The sequence below is a fragment of the Dermacentor andersoni genome, chromosome 4, assembly GCF_023375885.2.
Source record: "Dermacentor andersoni chromosome 4, qqDerAnde1_hic_scaffold, whole genome shotgun sequence".
NCBI lineage: Eukaryota > Metazoa > Arthropoda > Arachnida > Ixodida > Ixodidae > Dermacentor > Dermacentor andersoni.
The window spans coordinates 94,556,144-94,580,289 of NC_092817.1; the positions used below are offsets into that span (position 1 = coordinate 94,556,144).

General features: G+C 47.1%; 1 protein-coding gene across 2 annotated transcripts in view; it reads right to left on the minus strand.

Annotated features, from left to right (window-relative positions):
• The window catches only part of LOC126536501 (epidermal retinol dehydrogenase 2), a 77,649-nt gene that overhangs the window by 7,092 nt on the left and 46,411 nt on the right, over positions 1-24,146 (minus strand). Inside the window, exon 3 of one of the 2 annotated variants that reach the window (XM_050183496.3) lies at positions 9,078-12,508. The exons of the other annotated variant lie outside the window; for it this stretch is intronic. Coding sequence (XP_050039453.1) covers positions 12,424-12,508 — 85 coding nt within the window. The 3' untranslated portion in view covers positions 9,078-12,423. Of the gene's footprint in view, positions 1-9,077; positions 12,509-24,146 lie in introns of those variants that run through there. 2 annotated transcript variants of the gene reach the window in all.

Genomic DNA, 24,146 nt, shown 5'->3' on the forward strand with positions numbered 1-24,146 from the left:
ATTCCAGAAGGTACGTCTTGAAACAGCATTTTCGCAGTTTATAACGTTGAGTTTTTTTTTTTTTTTTTTTTTTATGTAGCTAAAGCTCTTACGACAATATGTAAAAGACTCTTCAAATTTTGAACTTTTCTCACTGTTGACTGCAATTCGACACATTCCTTTTAACGGAGGAAGCATAGCGGAGAGCAAGTGATCGGGGAACCAATGTATGGGGGAAAACCAGCGATTAAGAAAAAGAAAGAAAGGAAAAAGAATGCCTGGCAGTTGATAAAATGCGTAACGTGACCAACATTTCGACACTGCATGCAGCGCGCGAATTGTCCGTCCTCTCGTCACGCGGTTATCCTTTCCGCACCCTTGAGGCCGTTTTCCCAATTCGCCTCGCAAGTCGCTGCAGATGGAATGTACGACCGCTTGGTGAAGCTTGTTTCCTCTGAGAGAAACGCGATTGCCGTCGTTCACAGTGCAGCCAATTTGCTCGCAGTCAACGCAAGGACGTCTGCCGACGCAAACCAATCGTTTTACTCGAAGTACGTTTGAAGAGAAAGTGGTGGTGCTGCATGTGTATCATTGCTTGAAGTTCGACAGCGCTTTAGCGCAGGCCCATACAGGGACAAAAGATAAGTCTTATACCACAGTGCAGGTGCCATACTTCGACCGTTTATTCTCTGGAAATTCGCACACTCATGTACCATGTGCTCGATTCGCCCATCACCTGTCCCCCCACCGCTTCCACAACCTCGCTAGAAACATCACCCTACTACTTGTAAGGAGGCCTTCTCTGCTAAAGATAAAGAAAAGGCCTTTTTTTACAAAGCGTTTGCAAATTTACCCAGAATAAACGGTTGAAGTATGGCGTAGGCAGAGTGGCGTCCGGGTCGTGTTCTTGTCCCTGTACGGGGCCTGCGTTAAAGCGCTTTGTGCATACATTTACCAACCTGCCAGGCACACTGCTGCTCTGCATGACGTTAGCTTGTCCCAGTATATGCGTCTAACATTTTATGCTTGGACGCAGGGACCGCATTATCGATCCCTCTTGGACTTCATTAAGTCAGCAAATCTTTTTTCATTCATTTAATCATCCTTATTCACCCCCATCACATACCCTTTTATGCCCTGAGGCATTTATCCTCGCATTAAAAAAAAAAATTTATGACTGTGACATATTCACTGCGCGTATTTTGCAAGCATCGCGATTGGGCGACGACGTCCGTGCAGAGAACTGTAGCGTCAAATTTGTCGACAACTGATTGAGAGAAAATTAGGTAGACGCTCACAGGCATCTTCGAGTGAGAAGACGAGAGAAGGAAGACACAAGCACACCTCAACGGGGAAAGGCGTAGCTCCTTTCCATCCGGCAAGTAACGTGATTCGATTCACAACATCAGCGTAAACTGCTTGACAATCATTTAATGCCATTCGTTCAGAATAAACAAAGCACAACAAGTGTAAAGTGACGTGCCTGAAATGAAAACAAGAACAACAACAAAAAATGCCCTGGAGAAAACGCTCTTCAGAGAAAAAAATAAGTACAATATCGCTGGATATATACCGGGCCTCCCACGTAACTCGTGCCAAACTTGAGCCTAGCTTTAAACATGTGCAAATGCCACTTAATTGGACAGAACCAAGGTGGTGTTGTTTGCTGCCGCATGGAGATACTCAGATTACTTTTTGCATTCTGCCTAATTGCATAATTAGTCGTAATTAATTATTCAACTTCTCAAATATCATATTTAGATTAAAAGTGTCAATGAGAAAACTGTAAAGCAACATGAAAAACTCCCGCAAAGTGCCTCGAGCGGCCAGTCGCGCGGCAATTTTTCGTGCACTCGCGGACTACTTTCATGATTGTAAAAACACTTTTATGTAGCACGCGTTGAGCAAGAGGAAGCTGTATCGGGAGTTCTTTGTGTTGCTCTAAGATTCTTCTCGTTGGGACTTTTCATGTACCTATAATATTTGAGAAGTTGATTCATTATTTATGACCAGCTATGTAATTAGGCAGAATGCAAAAGAAATAAAAATAATCTGAGTATCTCTAAGCGAGGGCAAACAACATTACCTTGGTTCTCTCCAGCTATGGGGCATTTGCATATATTTAAGGTTCGGTTCAAGTTGCGTGGGACATCCTGCATGCGACATACAAAAATTCGTGGGAGTGTCTCGATTGGCTTCCAAAGCGTGCCCATCTTTCCAACCTTGCGCGCTTCCAACAAACGTTGCGGGGCGGAGAAAGTCCAAAGCGGCAGAGGCTCGTTCCTTCTTCGAGCACAGTGAATACAAAGCGCGAGGCACTCCACAGGATCGACTCGCGCGCGTCAACACTTGCATGAGCACAACAACAACAGCAACAACAAAAAAAAAAAAAAAAAACATTGTCACCCAAATGTACGCACCGGTAACCATTGATCACTTTGTGCAACCGCGTGCATGTGTGAAGTGAAATTCGAGCAAGAAAGTGCCTTGTTTCTGTACAAGTACAACTATACAGGTGTCGCATGATATATGTTGAGCAGCAACACCGGTGGAAGACGCTTTGCGAAAGGAAGTGTTTCACTTGCGATTTCACTGTCGACATGCGTACGCAAAGCAAGACTCAATGAACTTAATCGCACCACCGTCCTACAGTTTCCTTTCCTCGTTAGCCGTAGCCCTTTAGTGAAAAAGAGTACAACAACAACAACAACAACAACAACAACAACATTACGGCCAACAGCCATATATACCTCTTTATGTATATCTTAGTCATCTTTATATCTAGATACTGCATCTATAAACGTTGATTACGGCTTCACGAGCAACTCGAATATTTCTAGCTTAGCAACGCAGTTCTAACGGTGCACAGCTACCGCTTGCCCCCCTAACTGCGCATGGACAGTATAAGACCCGTGGATGTGCGCTTTTGACAGTGTCTGCAGCAACGGCAGTGGTGCAACGACAACGCTATACTCCTTAATACCGTGGAATGTCGGCAGTGCGCCTTCCTCAGAGCGCGATATATGTTGCGGTGAAGTCACGAAGGAAGACGTGCCCTTATCACAGTGCTGCTTGACGCGAGTTGCAATGCGCGATCAGTTATGCGCAGATAGATGATTATGGTTTAAAAGATTTAAAAAAGATACGTAGATATATCCAGCAGTGCAAACGTATTAAATGTACGCAAGTAAAGCCGGCGTGCCCCCATAAGGCAGTGAGTACAAAGTATGCGAAGCATGGATAAGCGAGGCAAATCACGTATGCGCAAGAGTTCGCTAATTCGTACGAGAAACGCTTTGAGGTGCCACATGTACTATCCTGGACAAAGATTTATCGTGGAAGTAGCCAAAGAGAGAAGCAATAGACGAGCACAAAATACTTTCTCTGGTAATGATTCGCCCTAAAAACAAGTAACGGTGGCACCCTTCCAATAGAGAGAAAAGGATGCATAGAAAGGCAGGGAGGTTAACCAGAGGCAATTCCGGTTGACTACCCTGCAGGAGGGAAGGGTGAAGGGGGATAAAAAGAGAAAGAGAGCGGAAGGGGGAGATAGGAAGAAATAGAGATGAGCACGACCAAACCGCGTACACTACAGAGCGGTAAGGGGCGGCGTTTTTACAGTTTATCTCGAAGCCCCGCAGACCGCAGGAACCTTAATAACGCGAGTAAGGCCTTTTGCGTGGATATCCCGTGGGAGTACTGACCTAAAGCTTTCAGTTCTGATAGTGGACGATTGTCCAACTGGTTCAGTACTCTGCACAGTACTTATCTCTGGGCACTATATCGCGGTCAGACACAGATAATATGTGCGAGCGTCTCATCGATGTTGCATGTGGCACACGTGGAGCTGTTGGCCATTCCAATAAGGAAAGCATACGAGTTCGTAAATGCAACGCCTAGCCACAGATTTCCAAGTTCGCGCAGCAAGCTATTATAGACTCGAGGGATATTCAAACTTTTGGCCAACGCCTGTGGTCTCTAAACGATTGTCCCGGTAGTTAGCGAACGGAAGTTGACCGCCATTCACTTTCTTTCTTTCTTTCTTTCTTTCTTTCTTTCTTTCTTTCTTCACAGGACACGAACGAGGTTACTTACAATAGCCAGACATTTATGACACAGACTCGCCCACTTTGCCATCCTGAAATCCCGAAGGGTGTTTCTGTTTCCCTGTAATTGGTATACTAACACTTTGCCTCCATAAATTCGTTGGTTCTAATTTAAATCGCTCACATTAAAAAAATAAAAGCAGTACATGAGGCTCATAGCGTCAACGCGTTCATGAAGAGTTAAAAGTAAGCTTAAAGATAAATTTAAAAAAGAAACTGGAGGTTGAGAGTGCCAGAACCACGATCTGATTATGAGGCACGCCGTTGGGGCACACCGCCCGGGGTTCATCGACGTGCGCCTAAATCTAAGTACACGAGCATTCCTGCATTCGGCCTACGTCGAAATGCGGCCGCCGCGGGGGCCCGGATCGAACCCAAGACCTCGACCTCAGCGGCGCAACGCCGTAGCCCGTGAGTCACAGCGGCGTGTGTTTGCGAGAGGCTGACTCCAAGCGACGAACGGGCGAACATTTCGCAGACACAGTAATTATGGCACAGAACTTCAGGGCGTCATTAAAGCAGGCAATGCGCCCGGTTGTCCCTTTTTTCGGTTGAATACCCTGGGACACCACACGACAAGCGACCGCTTCGTATACCGTCCGTATACCGTATACCGGACGCACTCATCTGGCTGCTACCGCAGCTGCGGGAACAATGGACAAAGGGCCGCAGCGGACGCGTGCATTGCACGCTTCCTTCCATGCCGGCTTGCTGTTCTTCTCCTCGCTTCCTTTCTGTACGTCCTTTCTTTCATCTCCTTCATTGTGCTTTCGGCTTGCGACATATTTGTCGGTTTCCGTTAAAAGAGAGTTCCTTTGTTTTCTCTTCGTCTACAACCTGCCTTCAGAAACTCGATGGCTATCAGTTTTGGTACCAATTTCAGCTACACGTTGTTCCCTTACGACAGCTGCAGTGTAGCTGCAATGGTGGCTATCGGGTTCTGCTGCCGAGCGCGGGGTCGCGGACTCAGCTCCCGGTCGCGGCGGCTGTGTTATCGCTGTAGCGAAATATCTTTTTTTTTTTAAAGATGTTTTGTTCGTGCACTTTTATTTGCGGCCGCTTAAAAAGAAGCCCCAGGCGGTAAAAACTAATCTGTAGCGGTAAACTAATCCGTAGAGGTAAACTAATCCGTAAACTAATCCGTAGTTGGTCGTGGTTCATAACGGCGGTGTTTGCATATAGCGCCCGAAAGTACATAGAAAGGAAGCGCCCCTTCCACTGCTCCGTCACGACCTGAGCAAGATTACCTGCCGAGCACAGTGCAATCCTGGGCACGTGAAGCGATTTGACCTATCTATGATGTGCTGGTTCTGCGTATCCCTCCTTTACTCTGTGTGTTGTCCTGTTTGCAGCGCATATATATTATACTCGTCCGCAAATAAATATCAGTTGGAGGTTAGCGTTCTTTACTCGTCTCTGTCCTTCCTTTCCTACTTTCGTGCGCTACGCAAACACCGCCGCTGTAATCCGTAGCCTTCCACTGTGTCGGCGTCCTTCATAGCCAACGAGAGCTTTGACACTCTAAACGCTGCCTATCGTTAGTACTCATTTGACACACATATAAGTTAGTGCTGCAAGTTAATGCTTCGACAAATGGCGCGCACTGCGCTTCCGTCGGCCGAAATCACGTGATCGTGAATGCCGCCGTCGCAGTTGTTACAACACATAACTTCAGGTGTTCGAAAGAACCTGTTTCAAGGGAGAGTCATATATAACGCGAACGTCGATTATCGCTCCCACGCGAGGCGCGCTGTCGTCCAACATTAGCTTTGCTAATGTGGCATTCCCCATCAGAGCTCGCGATGTTTATAGCGCGGAGCGTCTCGCAGAAGGATAAGGACGATTAAATTTCTTTAGGCTAAAACAAAATAAGCAGAAAGAAAGACAGGACTGGTCTGCGACTTCAATTGGGAAGCGGGGCAACGCTATAAAAGAACATTGCTGACAAGAGCACAGGTGGCCGTGAGGAACACGTGACACTACAGCTACCTACGTGCACGCCACATGCACTGTCATTTAAAGGCTAGCCATCTCGCAAAGTTTCTTTGTGACGGAGGTTACGTCACCACCGGCACGCACTTAATTTTAAATTTAGAGCTGTTTATTCAGACACTGCTTGGGCGGAGGAGCAGGGCATTGTCAGCTGTTGGCCCCTGCCCCCTGTATTTCTACCTGTTCTTCTTATCTGTCTTCTGTGCTTGTGGAACTCTTTCGTCAATGCCAGCCCTTTTCGACGGCTCCCCACTGGTTATCGTTTCCATTTCAAAAGCTTTGTGTAACCAAGCCCCCCCCCCTCCCCCCCTCATGACCTTTTCTCGGAATATGTAACGGAACAGAGGTAAACGCTATAGCAGGCACTTGAACCTCCGTCTTCTTTCGCTTGCTTCAAATAAGATTAAAGCGAGAGAGAGAGAGAGAGACAAAGGAGAGGAAAGACAGGGAGGTTAGCCAGTGTAAGTCCCGGCTGGCTACCCTGTGCTGGGGAAAGGGGTAAAGGGAATAAAAGGAGAAAGAAGAAGAGGGAAAAAAAAATGGAAAAACAAAGAAAATTGACACAGTAACGCGAAACTACGCGCTACAACGTTCAGAGGCGGTCACACAATTGGCATGTCCTTAAAAACTTCAACAAAGCCCTTAAGGCCTTGAGTGCCGAAGCCCGTCTGGACCAGTGTCCTAGAGCTTTTTCCTCTGTAAAGGGGCGATTGTCCAGTTTTGCGAGAGCGGTCACGAGCACTTTTCTTCGCACTGCGTAACGGGGACAGTCACAAAGGAGGTGTTCAATCGTCTCCTCGCAGCCGCAGGTGTCGCAAGTAGGGCTGTCGGCCATTCCAATGCGGAATGAATAGGAGTTTGTGAATGCCACGCCGAGCCACAGGCGGCACAGAAGTGTTGCTTCCGCTCGTGGCAACCCTGGTGGTAGGCGGAGTTGCAGACGTGGATCCAATTTGTGGAGACGTGCATTAGTGAATGCACTGGTGTTCCACAGATTCTGTGTAAGCTCGCGGGCGAGGGAGCGAAGACTTGTGGCTGCATCTGTTCTTGACAGCGGTATGGGTGTAATCTGGGCACCATCATGAGCCGACCGGGCAGCGTCATCCGCACTGTCATTTCCTGAAATTCCACAGTGACCCGGTATCCACTGGTAGATGATGTTGTGTCCCTTGTTGATTGCGTGATGGTGGAGTAGTCGGATGTCTGCGACTAGTTGCTCATTTGGTCCATGGTTGAAAGGGGACATCAGACACTGAAGAGCTGCCTTTGAGTCACATAAGATGGACCATGAATGTGATGATTTGTGAACAATAAACTCCAGAGCAGCACGGATAGCTGCGAGTTCTGCAGCCGTCGATGATGTGATGTGAGATGTCTTGAACTTGAGGGTAACGCACTCTGCGGGAATCACCACTGCTCCAGCTGAACTATTAGAGGATACAGAACCGTCTGTGTAAACGTGGATGCGTCCTCTGTGCTGTTCATGTAGCATTGAAAGCACGGTTTGTTTGAGGGCGAAAGTTGACATCTCCGTTTTCCTTTTAATACCGGGAATAACAAGAAGAGCCTGGAGTGGATGGAGGCACCACAGCGGTTGAGATGGTCGTGCTGCAGGCGTGAAGTTCAACGGTAAAGTTCCATGGTTGGCGGCAATAATCTTGCTAAACGCTGAACGAGGTCGAGCGGCAGGAAGGGAGGCGAGATGATGCGATGGAAGTCGGGCGAAGTGCCTGATATGCATCCTTAAGGTGTCGACTTGAAGATACGTGTTGATGGGGTGGTCATGCGCGATGGCTATTGTTGCTGCCGTGGACGCACATCTGGGAAGACCAAGGCAAATTCGCAGAGCTTGATGTCGCGAGATGTCGTAAGAACGCTGTACAGGTGCGTAGCTTTAGCGCTCGCCTGCACTGATTATGAAATATCAAATGGACACGCGCCTTCGCCTTTCCTTTGTCCTCATTTTTTTTGTTTTATTTTATATATCAAGAAAGTCTTGTCGGTATAACTTACAGCGAGAATAGGCCCGATCACTCCGAAGGCCCACGCAGACCTCACAAAAGATCTTTGGACGTTCCAGACTCCTGCTCTGTAGATCCAACATTAGCGAAATGCTATCTGCACAAGTTGTCACGCGTTTGGTGATGCACTGTGTAGTGCGCCGGATAAATGAGAAATCGGCTCTATTTTATCGTGGCCCCCTCGGAGGTATCACACTTTCCTCGAACCTGCTTACCTTAAAGGCTTGAACACAGTGTTGCAATCGCGACGCATGCTGAGATCCCACATTGCCACACATTAAAGCCGTCATGACATGCGGGACTTATGCGGATAACTAGCCAGAAATCGCTCGCAAGGCCAACTTTTCAACATTTTCGAGCGATTGCCGGCACTCGGAAAATCTTGGCTGCTTGCCGTTGGGGCTAAGAACATTGTACAAAAAAAAAGTTGTCTGATATGCTAAGGAAATTCATCAGCTCGATTTCACCGGAACGTTCTACGTAGTAACTTTACGTGTTGTGAGGTCTGCAACCGGATGATAAAAAAACAACAAGAAAACAACAAACGGATATTACCAGGAGCAACGGGAAGAAATGACAGACCAATAAGAACCATAGCAGTGCTCTATTCTTCCCCTTTCTTTCTCCCCAGTGTAAGGTAGCCAACCGGTCACGTCCTTGGTTAAAGAGGCAGACAACCGTTCAGAACATGAATCGAGATAACCCCACTGATGGAATGATTCGCTATCGTAGCGGCTAAAACGAGCCATGTTTTTTTGTCATCAAACAAGGATTTACATCTTTAATTAATCACTGAAAGTCGCGAAAGATGACCGTCGGCGCCCCACGCACCAAAAACATGAAGCTGCATAAGAGGTCCACCGCGTGACCTTCTACAAGTGTATATGCGGTTACTGGTCTTTTCATTAGTATTCAAATGCAGTATATTTTTTTATTGTTATAAGTTGTTCCTGACTTACAATGTTTAGATAAGCCTTCGTTTGCAGTGAAGAGAAAAGTGGTGCTGCCTTCGCCTTCGTTTTCGACGAGTTGGCTTGGCTCGTCTATCGACAGAACGACGATGACGGCGGCCAGCCAGCCATGACGTATACACGTGTACTTTGTGGAAAACGCGGTACAATTACAAGAAATGTCTGTACAACAACGCGAACTTATTGCGCCAGTTTTTTCTTATTTTCGAAAGTGGTTGAAAACGTCAAAATGTAGGTGGTTCACCAGAGTTACACTCACTCCTGTGAAAGAAATGCGATCGGTGGCTTTCACAATTTGCGAGGCGGGCCATCACATAGCTCTCACTTCTCAGCGTTGCTGGAGGAGCGACTCTTACTTCTTTAGAGGCTGCTAATCCTGCTTACTAAATACCCATGCGCTTTTGGAAGTAACCGCTGCAGATGTATGCACTGCGGGGGTGAGCTTTGCGTTGCGCCATCAAAAACTAGGTCCTTGAAGATCGGTTGTCAGTCCCTTTTACCTCCTATACCTTTCCTCTCTCCCTCCCTCCCTCCCTCTCTCTCTCTCTCTCTCTCTCTCTCGTTGAGCAGTGCTCAACAAACTCGCGCTCAATCAGGCCGCTATCTCTGGCCTTCGAACATGAATCGCATAAGGCGATCACCACTGTCGTGTGCACTCGGGCAATCAATGCACTCGGGATTTTTTGCAGGCACAAATGCGCGCAGAGGCATTGCGCCCGTTCAAGGCGAAGCAAGGGGAATGACTCCCCGTAAGTCAAGCGTCACCAATTACTTGCGACAGTCACCGAACATGTCGTCGACCAAGGTCTACGCAAGGAGGGTTCATTAGCATGTATCTACAAATCCGCCGCGCCATATTCGCGTCCCTATATTATCCCATCCTTCGACCACTCTATTCTGGGATAAAAAGAAGAGAAAGAAACGAGCGTTTTCGGAGGAAATTTTCACAGGGCATAACAGCCGACAGCCATTTGTTCAAACTATGTTTTTCTTTTCTTTCTCTTTTTTTTTCTGTGTTGGAGTAAATTAACGAAATATTTGTTGTTGCTTCTGACGCAGCTAGCAGGGGCGCGATCGGAGATCGTTGTTCGAAATGCGCGTTCAGTTTGCATTCAGTTTCCCCTGAAGCGATTGGCCGCGTGAGGCAGCCAATCGCTTGAGGTGAAACGGAGAGGCGGCCAATCGCTTGAAATGAAACTGAACGTAAACTGAAAGCGCATTTCGAACAACGATCTCTGATCGCGCCCCTGGTCGTAGATAAGAATGATCAGCCGCAACATAGACGCGAGTTGCGGTTGCTGCCGTCCTTGAAAAACACGTTATACAACAGAAAAGCATAAAAGCGAAAGTTCTCGCGCACACACACGGCACCGCAGTGCATGGTGAGGAGCGCTACAATGCTTTTGCAGGCGCGCACACTGTAACATAATTTACGCCTTTAAAAGTGAATGAGGGTGCTAATGTGGACTTCTAAACGGATTTGCACACTTATTCAGTTTTAAGGGTCTAAGTTATACTACAGTGCATGATTTGACTCGTGGCGGGTTGGCAACTTTGTTTCTCCTCTACACGGAGCCATTGTGCTAGCAGAGTGTTTCTCCGAAAGTGCAACCAGAACATAGGAAAACCGGGATATATCCGCAACATGACTGAAGAAAAAAAAAAAAAGAAGGACGCTTCGGGAAACTACGGGAAGCAGGCGTGCGCGGCACAGAATCCACAGGAAAGAAAAACGCACACAAGAGCAAGCCGCGAAAATGCCCGTAGGTATATAGTATAATGCCTGTTTCACATGTATCGATATTGCGCTGCGTTTTCTTTCTCTCTCTTTTTTTTTTTTCGTGGCTGCGATTTCCGCGAATGTTCTCAAAACGTTTCGAAGCCACTGTGCAAATCGCGAGAGCTGTCGTCCAAGCCACGTCGCAGGGCTCCCAGCACGCGTCTCCGACGCTCAGAATGGCGAGTATATATATATCACTGTTTATCTCAATGCACCCCACCTTAATTTAAACATAGGTACAAGTTTAGCGCGCGATGACCTCCAGCTACCTGAGCCAGGTAAGAAAATTACGTCTACTGCCACATATCTATTCGAGCAAGAAAAATAAACAGGCACAGAACGCGTACCTTACAGGTCGGACCACGGCCGCTCGATGACCGCCCGTGGTCGGACTAAAAGAAAGACAGTCCTCCCGCCATCTTGCTTCGTTCAACATTTCACACAACTAAAAAGAGCTCCCTTGTCTGAAGTAATAAAAGAATCTCGGTGTGTTCAGCGAGGCCGCTGCCCAGGTCGTGACGATGGTTTCTATTCCATTTAGCGAAATTATCGCCTGGAATTTTCCCGCATTCATTATTAATGAAGCTGATTTCAACCTGCTATACATAGTGGCGCAAGCTGACGCTGTTTCGTTTGTGCGTCTTTGCAGCCTAATAATACTGTAATGAATTCTGTTCCATTCCGGTCTCCGAGACTTCGGAGCAGCGAGAGTTCTTCAAACGACCCTGATTGGCAGTCTGACGACAGGTTCGGTCTAGTCCGGGCGTATATAGGTCTCGGAACCTTTTACAAAGATTGCACTTCGGATCAAAAAGAAAGAAAAGAAAACAAAAAGTGCGTACATCGAGTGATGAGGACAGGAGATGAAGAATGAGAAGTAAAGGGAAAAGGCGTAGAAAAAGACGGGCATGCGTGTTTGAAGGTTCTAAGGCTCATGCGAGCGCAGCTCATTTTCTTGTAGAGTTCAGCGCACAAAATTGCTGAGAGCACACAAAAACAAAAAAGGAAAAAGAAAAAGGAACGCACGGAAGGCGCGGCGAGTTTTTGTCTTTTGTCACTTGCGTGCGCTGAATTATACAAGACGAAACCGTACCAACTCGCCCAAAGTTTCTGTTCTGTATGCTCCACAAACTCAGCTCACCAATCCTGTTCTTTTTTTTTTTTCGCCTTCCAGTGCAGAAGGCCTTGCGAGCTACAATATATTGGTTTCGTTTTTTTCTTCTTCTTTAAACTTCCTTGGTCTGCTCGTGCGCAAGATCGACAATGGCTACTTATCTGGCTGCCAGCGTTATGGACCGAAGCAAGAAAAACGCTTGAGTGCACTGGGGTCGTGGGGGGGGGGGGGGGGGGGGGAGTGAGCCTGCGTGCCCCAGACTCCTCAGTCTGTACAATAAAGTTTTTATGGTGATGATGATGATGACGAGTCGCACGAGCTGCCGGTGCCGGCTGGTTTGCGCGGGGAGGGCTCCTCGCAGAAGAAGCGGTGACCACGTGACACAAGCGCGCATCCGCACGCGGACGGCGGCCGCCTCGTCGACGAGGTACGTGTGGGGTGCGTCGCAGCCGCCGCCGTTCTACGACCGGCCGTAGTAGTGGATCATGGCCTTTTGCGTGTTCATGAGTCGGGCCGCGATGAGCAGCACCCCCGCGGGAACAATTCTGCGAGAGGAGAACAGGCCGCGACACACACACACTCAGGCTCACGCAGAGACACGGCTCACGAAAAGCAACAAAAGCATGCAACACGGCATGGGCAGACAAATAACGGTGAACACGACCAGAAAGGAAGAGGACAGAGAGAGAGAGAGGGAGCATCAGGCAGGGCGTTTTCATTGTAACTGAACTTTTAAAAGACTGTATACGCGGCATATACCAATATCATGTTTTTATCAAGCTTTCAAACAAGATCGCATTTTTATTTTGCCCGCATGTACCGCTAGCTGATTGCTCGATTGATTTCAACGTCCCAAAGCAACGCTGGAGCTCTGAAGGAGGCCCTAGTGAGAAGGGGGAGGGGGTGCTTGGATCAATTATAATCTAAGCGCGCAAGCGTTATCTTTCTTTTTCCTGCCTCCTTTTCCTTTTTTTCCTTTATTTTTAAGTTTTCCATCCATGCGAAGGCGACCGCTGGAGCCGTGGAATAAAACCCGGGCCGCGACGTTGTGATCAGCACCAGGAGGTCCAGGCCACTGAGCCAGCGCTGCGGACCCCTGGCCGTTCACTAAAGCATTTGACATCTTCGCCTGCCTGCTCTGTATGGGGTAAGAAATACAGCGAGAAAACTATCGTCGTGTGCGCACCTCGTCGCCGGCGAAGCGTGCTGCTGTTACAGAGACGTGAAGTGGGTCTTGCTGACTGTCAGCAAATAAGTGCCCAGGTGAACCAGACTGGCAACGAGCCAAGTGCTTGAGTGACCATGCCGGATGCATTTAATGCGGAGCGAAAGGAAATGGCATCTTGGCGAAAACTACGAGCGGGTACGAAACAGGCGGTAAGATTTAAATGTCCTATTTTTAAAGTTGTTAGTGTAAAAAGACGCAAACTGTTGTATAACATACAATATGGTCTACGTTAAAGCGACAGCGGACACAGGGCTGTGCCAATGATTTCCCAAGTGGCCCTCTTCTCAACTGATGAGGAGGTGAGTGTGCTATAACCGAACAAGGAATACCACATCAAAAACAGTGTTTCGGGAACTTATTCCCCCGTTCAACGAACACTAACAGCTGTTTTCATATTTTTTAGGCCCTCGCGGTTCGAAACAAACCGTGGTCTATATAAGCTGGAACTTCTCATCGCTCTGTGGGGTATAAGTTGCTTAGGGACGTCGCCGGTGTCCAAAACGCAAGCGTGACCACATAGACGCCCGAAATAAGAACGTTTCATTCATTCATTCATTCATTCATATCTTACACTTCGCACAACCGAACAACTGTTTGTCGGACTATCGTGTGTATACAGTTCAAAAAAGTTCGCGCTGCTACTCAGGCACATCGTGTATGCCGAGGCGCAATCATAATGTAAAAATAAGAAGAAAAAAAAAAGTACTGTGAGCTCCGCACTCCCGGAGGTCAGGCCTTACTAAAGATCACCGCCCAAGCACTCCGTACAGACGGTTAACCAGCAAAGCTGACACGTGCGGTCCTGGTGTTTATCACTGGGTCAATCCCGACGGCTCATTAAACGACAGCTGGGTATAGGCTGTCGGATCCTAGTTGCTGCTTGCGCTCGGCTGCACGAGCCTGTTCTTGTGCCCTGGCTGCAGCATGGCACGTACGGCGTAGACGAGCTCGTTCCCGGTTCTGCTTGCAGCGTTGCTGATCGAAAGTTGCTTGCTCCTCAGGAGTACGTATGACACGTGGCCTACCCATTTCGGAGCAGGAGAGAAACTGATGCGCGCGCGCTCGGCTGAGACGGAGAGCAACGACGTCGCTACTGGCACAGCCAATCGCGTCTCTCTCTCTCTCTCTCTCTCTTTTTTCGCGCATGCGCATGTGGTTGCGCCGGTGGAGTTTTCAACATACAGGTGACAGGCGGACGGACGAAGCGGCTAGCCATATACAGCTTCGCTGTAGAAGCTAAACCTTTTCTTTTATACACACAAAGCGTGTGTCTGCCTATAGCTGACCTGAAAGAATATGCGAAGGCCGCGATTAATTCGTCAAGAAAAACTGCATAAAACTTCTGGCAGTAAGCTTCTGATCAAGAAAACTTCTGGCACCCTCGAAAGCTTTAACAGGCCGTGTATATGGCCTGTAATGGCATCGCGCGGGCGCCAGTGAAATTACTTCACTTTCAGATGGCGAGCGATGATATTGTTTTGCACTTTTTAATAGCCCTAAAATATTTAATATAAAAGGCACGCGCTTCGAATGAAATGTTTGATGGCCTTTGCTTGTGGGCTGCAATACTAAAACGAGGAATAATTCAGTAAAGAACTAAGGACCAAGACCTGGTTTAAGCAACTTTGGAGGTTTATTAGTGTACGTAGCATCTACCTCGCGTACACATACACCTAAATATATGCGGTACATCACGGTAACGACAATGGCGAAAACTCGCCCGGAGTGTCCACGTAATTGCTATCGCAATAGAGAAAGCTGTACCGGCACTGACATCAGCCGAAGAAGGCAGTGGAGGAGGCCGTGGCGGACGCACGATACTCGGAAAACACTTTAGTTCCAAATTCGAGGAGAAATTGATTTAATTTGATTTGATTGCGTCTAACTTTAGTTCCAAATTCGAGGAGAAATTGATTTAATTTGATTTGATTGATTGCGTCTAACTTTCCAAAGCAACACTGGAGTTACGAACGACACCGTGGTATACGCACGAAATACGAGCCCAAATGGAAGACATCAACAGCACACGACGAACGGCTTTACTTTGGCGGATCGTTCTGGTTTCCGCACGCCGGCTCGCGTGTTCATACATATACGCATCGATTCGAGGCGCATCGACGAGTTTACAGGCTAGGGTGTCTCGATTCGCTGCCCTCGGGAGCGCATCAGGGAATCCTATACTACAGATTTATCGGCTGACGCAGTCACTGCAGTTCAGTAACGGTCTACGACTCTTGTATGTTGTCGGGGATATTCCCGCGATGACGAGTTTCTCAAGAAACGCCATTCCGCTCGATCCTTCCTAGGTAGATACTGAAAGCGCCTCATAACGAAAGTGCAGCCCAGGAACCGTGCCGCAATGTCATCGAAGCGCACAAGACTGGACAGCGCTGCTTAGTTACTCGACACTACGTCTACATGGTCGAGATATCTTGCAACTCGGAGGAATCGATTAGGGACTCTGAATCGAGGCTTCTTTGTTAGCGTCATGATGAGTTCCGCGTCTCATGTCTTGGGGTTGCGTTCTATATATGCAAGCAGCACAAGCCCCTGTGCAGGAGTTTTTTTTTCTTTTTTTTTTTCACTCAGACTCGTCGATGTCTATGCAGCTGCAGGACGCTCGGAGACAAGAGAAGTAATTTTTTTACGGCATATTCTTGTCATCTATAAAATTAGACAACACATTCAAACTGATTTTCTTGCGAACAGAAGCCCTTCTTTACGCGTCCCTTTGAAATACACTCTTACAATCAGCAGTTCAGCTGGCTAACAGTTTCATCGTATAGGGTCACGTTATACTGCGTTATATATACGGTGCTGTTAGGTCAGGCCTTTACAAGCTGCCGTTGTGGTCTGTGCAAATAAGCGACACGATAGGGTGCAGGGTTGACGTCTTTCCAAACACCCGCAGCTGCTAGCGATATTTCGCGTCTTTTCCTTCCTCTGATGGACCTTCTCTGAGGATGGTAGTATAAGCAACGCGCCAGTACAACTCGCCGAACGAACTGTACGCGAACCTTGAACCACGCCTTGACCAGCTCAGCCTTTCCAGCTCGGATGACCCTCACAAAGGCAAAATGCAGCTCATACAGAAAACGGGTCACTGACTTCACCGTATTCTCGGGTAACCACGTGCTCCAGCTCACGTCGCTAGCCTGCCACCAGAGTCGCCAAAGGAAGGACGGCGCCTTGCACGGTGGTATAACGAAGTCCAAAAGCAAAGGCATAACCCATTCGCATTGATGCGGTGTCGATAAGCGGCAGACCCGCAAGTAATGAGGTTAGAGTCGAGTTTCGCAATGGCTGCTTTTTCTTGGCTCATTTTTCTTCAGTGTATAATAATATCGGAATCACCAAGTCACTTCCCCCGTTCAATATATATATATATATATATATATATATATATATATATATATATATATATATAGAGTCACAGCGTAATGCTTGAAGGAGGCTGGTCATCTAACTTCCACAAAGTTCTTCGGTTGTGTCCCTTTTATGCCGTCCTTTCCCACTCTTTTCCGCGGATATAAGTAATTCCTTCTTTGGTCGACTTCCGACAACCGGTTGCGGCAAGCCGAAATGGAAGCGTGACTTCCACGTGGATATGCTATTTTTCAGATGCGCGTCATGCCCTCTGCCACTTGTATTTCATTCTCGAAGTTAAGACCATCGGCTGGACATCTATATATAAGCTTGCGAATGCGAAGTCGACTGAAACGATTTACGCAGCGTCAGACTTGCTCTGGCGTCACGTATCATCAAGGCAAAAGGATCCAGCGCAAGATGGAGATATGTGGTTGACTGTTCGCCCGCAGTTAGTTGGTCACACGCAATCGGAGAGATACGCGCATATTGGAAGAAGCACTCATGCATTTGTCTTCAACAGACCCGCTGTGACTTTGATTGGGAACCTTCTGTTCAGTACAGGGCCTGTCGGTGCAGAATGACGTGGCGGAGAAGCCCCAAAATGCACGTTCCCGACACATTTCCCGAATAACCAGCTCGAGACTGGATATACTTACAGATGGCTGCCTTTTCTGCTACAAACCTCGAGGCCTGACGCTGAGTTCAAACAACGGCAATTGCAGCGACGCCTCTGAGATACTGACTCTCACATCTTGAAAACTATGGTGAGACAAATGAATAAAGCACTGCAATACCTGCTTAAAAGCCTAAAGGCGTGTCTACAGAGCAGCCGTTTGAAATGATTAACGCTGCTAGCTGCCTCACAGCAGCGTATAGAGCTGTCGTGCGCTATCCACCGAGAAGCACAGGGAAACATGTGCGCATGCTGCGATCAGGAGGTCCCGATACAGTCATTGACTATGGGACCTCCTTCTGTATATTATTTGTTTTTATAACCTGTAATCAATAATGAATAAAATCAATTTCAATTTCAATCATCCTACACCGTGCCTCAGCGACGTCCCCTGAGATGTCCGATTTCCATCGCCCAGACGCATATGTAACGCGCTCGGAAAACTAAAGAGTCCATCGAGGCCGGCCCCCTATACTTTCCTGGGCTAAAGCTTGCTGAACTTTTGACAAAGTGTAGCAGGCCAGACTGCAACGCTCTGCAGCTACATCACTACGAGGAGTACAATGAACACTGGGCGCACGCGCCGTCCGGGCACAAAACTCGGCTGACCAGCTCGCCCGCGAGACTTGCGCCAGGCCGCCGGTAATCCCCTGGCCCTCCCTGCCCACGGCGGATGAGGCACATGTTTATAAGAAGATCGAGGACAGGCGGCGTACAGGGGGAAACGACACGGAAAATACGAGACGGGACGAAGCGCTGACCTCCAGTAAAGTTTAATGATAGGCGATGAAAATATATGCATGGACCAAGGGGCATGCGCAGGTGCAAAAAACCTCAAGGCCAGAAAAAAACCGAATGAGCACATGATCCTATGATAAGAAAAAGTAACAGAAACATCAAGCTGACGAAAAAAAAATAACGTGTGAGTTTAGAAGTACGCGTTTCGTTTTTGTTTTTTTTCGTTACCCCTGTGGATTACCATCATGGATTACCATCATGGATCACCATCAAAGCTAAACGCGCTGCTTGAGGTAGGACGAAGGACTGGCTATAGGGAACGAGAGGAAACACAGACAAAGCGATACTTAACTCAACCAGAGCGCTTAGCCACGGGGTCAAACCAACCATTCTCCGCAGCAGCCTTACAAAAATTGATTATCAGCACGCCCACTCGCACATCCTTTCAATTTATACAAGAACACCGCTAATATGTAACATTACGCCCAACACCAAATTCAGACACAACTTCCGCGGTTCTTCCAGCTAACTGTATATCTCACAAAAAAGCGCACACTAAAAGCCATACAAATTAACACAGTACTGCACCCAAGCCTGTCGTCACAGCAACGAACTGCCTTTGTAGCAAAAAGCTTCTAAAAATTATTTAAAGTATGGGGTGTTACGTTCCAAAACCACTTTCTGATTATGAGGCACGCCGTAGTGGAGGACTCCGGAAATTTCGACCACCTGGGGATCTTTAACGTGCGCCTAAATCTAAGTACACGGGTGTTTTCGCATTTCGCCTCCATCGAAATGCGGCCGCCATGGCCGGGATTCGATCCCGCGACCTCGTCGCTCAGCAGCCCAACACCATAGCCACTGAGCAACCACGGCGGGTCAAAAAGCTTCTAAAGCTAAGGACCTACATCTACACCTACACCTAGCTCTGTCTTTCAGCTCCCAATTATTTCACCTTTCTTTGCTAATTAATCCTGCAAATCTGTAATCCAATTAATACTGTAATTGCAACTAATTCTTAAAATAAATTGGAGCCAGCCATTCTTTGTCTTGTACCCACATCAGACTCAAGAGACGGCCTATTTGCATGCAGGAATGTTCATAAGGAAAAGAAAGAAAAAAAAAAGCGGCAAGGCAACGGAAGGAGCAGACGCGTTTACGAAAGTAAACCGCAAAATAAAACATGCAGGCGGTGAAGAGGAAAACTTCAGTCCTGCCGCACATGAACTACAGTACGAAAAAAAAAAAATAAGAGATAAATTTAGGAGGAAAGACGGCCGAAGGACGAGTATGGGGCAACGGCGGGACCAAATTAAACGCTGACCGACGCCGAAGCTATTATGTATAGTATCATTTTCCTTGACGCAGGTCAAGCGCACAAAAACACGGACGGCGAAAAGAAGACAAACAAGGCGCTGTTTGTCGTCCGTGTCTCTGCGTGCTCGACGTGCCTTAAGGAAAATGATGCCGTACCAACAAGCTCGGATCCAGACCCTTGTTCATTACATGTAGTCTTGTGTACGAGCGAGCTGAAGGTGTGATCACGCAGACGCAGTGTCGCGAGCGATCGTCGCGTAGTTCGCGCGAAGCCTCAATCCAACTAATGCTTCAGGTGTCGCTGTTGCCGCCTTAGCCTTCTCAACGTTGTCGAACGGGCCTGAGAAAGTGCGCCCCTGCAACTAACAGACCAACAAGGAGGGGCGGGGGGGGAGCAACAAAAAGAAAGTACTGATCGTTGCTACACATGCCGAAGCGTTCTTTGTTGACTGTTTTTTTTGTGCATTTTTCTTTTCATTTCTTACCTACCAAGAAGCATGAAAACTAACACTAAAGAATAAGAAAACAAGCGACAACCTTCTCATCGGTGAGAACTATATATATATATATATATATATATAATGACTGAGCTGCATATAAGCATGGTGAGAAGGGCAGAAAATATTGTCTGCGCTAACTTGCTATGTCTATAAAGATTGTCGTAATGAGCGGGCGAATAAATGTGGACCGCAAAATTAACCTTGTACTGTTATTCTTTCTTTTTTTTTTTTACTCTTCTATTAATAACAAATTTTGCATAAGGCTGACTCCACGAGCAGTTTATTTTATTCACAGCAAATAGTCAGTCGACCGTGCAAAGACAGCGCGTCGATCACGGGCAAAAAAAAAAAAAAAAAGACCGTAATTTTAAAAAATGCGCGTCCGACTCTGCTATCTCTGCAAATCAATCAACACACATATGGATTACATACGGACACAACAAGAAAACACGAAAGGAAGAATGGCAACAAGGACACAGGCACGCTTACACAGATGCGTTATAACAAACACTTTGGCCAGGGTAGTGCAAAGAAGCAATACAGAAACGAACAAAAAGCGCCCAGTCAAGCGGACGATCACACAAACAAACAAACAAACAAACAAACAAACAAATGCGCGCGGCAAAACGCAGTTTTCCGCGGTTCTACACAGAGACATGCTTGTATCGCCGCCATCTGCTAAGATGCAAAGGCTACGTTGTCCTTGGTTATCCTCCCTACCTTTCCCTCTTCGTATTTTTTCTCTCTCCCTCTGTTGTTGGCCGTTTACTTTGGGTTCGTGGTTTTGGAATGCTGCCTTGAAAGAGGAATATTAAAAGGAATAAACACGTGACAAAGCGGGATCTCGTAGCAAGCCCAAACAGGCCGCTTGTTTTTATTCGATAAGGAGTCGTACTTAAAGTAAGTATGTAAGGAAGATTTAAGTTCGCAAAAACTACTTGCCAGTGGCCCGCTACGCTCCTGAACTTAATGCGTGCTATTTATTATATGCGGGTTCCTCATTACATAAACCAGCGACGTTGTTATTATTCTTATTTTTTATAAAATATTTGTTTTTTCATTTTTACCGCCCTGGCGACAGATCAATGCTGCTCAAGACGCCCCACTATAGTGCAGACTGCGGAAAACTGCGTCAAGCAGACAGTGAGCAAAGCAAAAACAGTGCTGAAAAAAAAAAAAAACTTACGAAGGTGAGACGGAGGAAGGGAGGCGGAGCAATCTGTTCAATGCGTGACGTCACGAGGAAGCACAGGTAGGATTGGGCGCAGCCTCTGGGCTGACGCATCTCGTCGGCGACGTGGCTCGGCAAGACAAGTAAGCACAGTGCATGGTGTGGCGTATGCAGGGCGCATTCCCTATAAAGCTGGAATCCAAGCTGGTGTGCGAGGTATTGACAAGCGTGGGTATAAGCAGAGGATACACGCAAAATCAGATTGACACGTATCTTCGTTGACTTGTTCTTGTTCCCTAGCGAAATTACGCAAGCCCCTCAGGGGGATCGGCCATGAATCGGGCGGTGAAGGAACTGTTATCATTTTTTTTTCAACCGGAAACCTCGCTGCGATGATCATTGTGAACCTCTGTCATGGGTCGTACCTACTAAGGGGGATAGGCTCAGAATCGGGCGGCAGGAGGCAGCTAAAGGAAATTTCTTATTTGAAAACGATGAAGTCAAAGTAAAATAAACAAAAAAAGGGAGACGTTGCAATAACTAGACTAGTATGCGAGCGAGCAGTCAGACTAACTGAAAGGTGAATGTTAAAATAGGCTACACTGTACTTATATTTAGATGCCCGTTAAAGAACCCCAGGTGGTCAAAATTTCCGGAGTCCTTCACTACGGCGTGCCTCATAATGAGAAAGTGGTCTTGGCACGTAAAACCCAATAGTTTCCTTTTTTTAAAATAGGCTACAATCAAGGAGAAATTATTGCTAGCAAAGAATTTAGAGAAACCACTTTATGTGAAATGAATGCAACTTTGATATCGAGAATAAAGATACAATTTGTTTCATGTTCATAACTTTTTGTTCATATTCTTTCTCCCATTTTGCCTCGTGCACTGGGAGCGCGGTAAAGATCCCCTGGTGATCAAAATCAAATCCCCCCACTACTGTGTGCCTCCTAATCAGATCATGGTTTTGGCACGTAAAACCCCAGAATTCAATTCAATTCTACTTCGCCTTTGTTTTCTGTGTAAACGTCGATGGCATGTTTCTATTTCCCGGTATGACAAGAAGAAGCCGGCGCCACTTTCTGATTCGAACATCTCCTATGTAATTAATTTAATACATAAAAAAAAGTTGCATTTGCAATGTCCCACGCCATTCTTTAGAGATATCTTTTCTGTTTCTTTCCAATCATCCGTATTGCGTTAATTACATGTTATCGCTTTCACAATAACATCGCCTGAGTGACTATCAGGGCACCCGCTGCTCTAAGGTTATCGTGTTCTTTTGTAACCATCATTGCTGAAAGGATGTAACCGCCGAATCGCACACAGTCAATGCAATGGACTAGTGGTAAGAAAAGAAAATGAAATACTAAAGAAAATAAAAATATTCAACCTGTCAGCTTATGTGTTTCCGGCTGAAAAAGAAGCGACAACGCCGCGAAATCTGGGTCATCACGATTTCACTGAAGACGCTGCGATTTGGGCTTGAAATTCAATTAAGGAAGGTTTCGCACTTTATTTATTCAGCCGAAATGCAACGCAGAGGTACTTCTCAAAGCGCAGTTTTGCAAACTATTTTCGATTTAGTGTTCTCACATACTGTTCTGTTAGACGCCGTATCCCCCGCGGTACACGAATTGCCTCCTATACAGTGTGCGTCAGAGTAATAAAGCGCTTACATCTGATCGCATCCCTCATTTTGTGCGGCAAAGGGTTAAACGCGAGCATGCGTGTGCGCCAAATTAAGAGGGTACAAGTGAGCGTGCAGTGCAAAGGACGAGTGCAGTGTCGTGGCAGTGAAGTGCAACGTACAGGGACAAAAAAAAAAAAAGTTCAGATGCGCAGCGACTCCCTGCTTTCGGAGGGGTCGCTTCACCAATGCTGTGTGAGACTCATTAGGCTACCGTCACAGTACACGTGATCTTCGAGCGTCTCGTAAACGCAGTGCGGATGGTATTATAGGCGCACTCGGTAAAAGTCCGCCCGCCAAATTATGAAAGCTGGCAATCGGCTCACCTGCCCGTGCACAGATACACAAAACGGTTGCGCTGCGTTCCAAACCTCTGCTGGAAAATTGCGCAACACTACTTTGAAGTCTATCCATGAGGCGAAGCATTCTTAGCGTTTGCGTAGCATGTCCTCATGGCGACAACACTTCTCATTTCCCAACTGTTTCCTCAGTCTTCTCGTAAGGCGAGCTGCCGATATAAAGGCGGCGCATGCACGGCACTTCTGACGTCAGTATGTTGCAGCAATAAAAGGCATTGCGCACAATTCTGGTATTTACGTAAGCAGAGAATCACTGACTTCTAGTGCATATTATGAGTCGAATGTTAACGACGCGGCTCGCATAATGACATCACGTTCGACGGCAAAGATTTAGCGCACGCCGTTTACGCCTCGTCTTCGTTTGAAATGTGAAAAAAAAAAACGGCTTGTCGAAATCAGTACTTGCGGCCCTTTCTTCTTTTTTTTTCGACTGCCGCAGATTGCGAATGCGTCTATTTTCGTCTGTTTTTTGAAGCGCCTGGTATGAAGCAAGGTTCTCGGTGACCAACACTTTGCCTGCGCTAAACGCACACTGTGTTCAACAGATTCGCATTGACTGTCGCCGTCATAGTTTCGCAAGAGCGCAATACCGTGAGCACGGCTCTACAATTAGGAAAGGGAACCTACATCGGTCGTGCTTTCTTCGTGGGTGTGCTAATACAGAAAAAGAAAGTAGACAGACATAAAAACCAAAGATGCTTTGCGGTGGCGCTGTAGGCGGGAACATAGCGACCGCCAGTCCTACACACCGACTTCTCCAAATCTCTCTGAACCACGTCGTAGGTTAAAAGAAGTCGTTCCGATATAGCTTTTAGAATAAATTGTTCTCGGCGCCGCGACCGCTACAGCTTCCAAGTTGTCGCGACGTTCCTGCATACACGCTTCCACCATTTTGGTGTCATGACCAATACCATTTGATGGTTGAAATGCATCACTCGATGGTTGAGCGCCAGTGGTGTTCCATGCCTTGTCCGTGTCTCCTTTACTATACCAAGTAGCTCACCAGCGAATACATGTGGTCTTGTGAAACCAGCATGCACGAAATCTGAGCCATATGGAAGAAAGAGCTAGTAAATATGTGCGCACGACTCAAGTTTCCCCGGTCTAATAGACGAGAGATCGCGCCGTGTCCGAGATT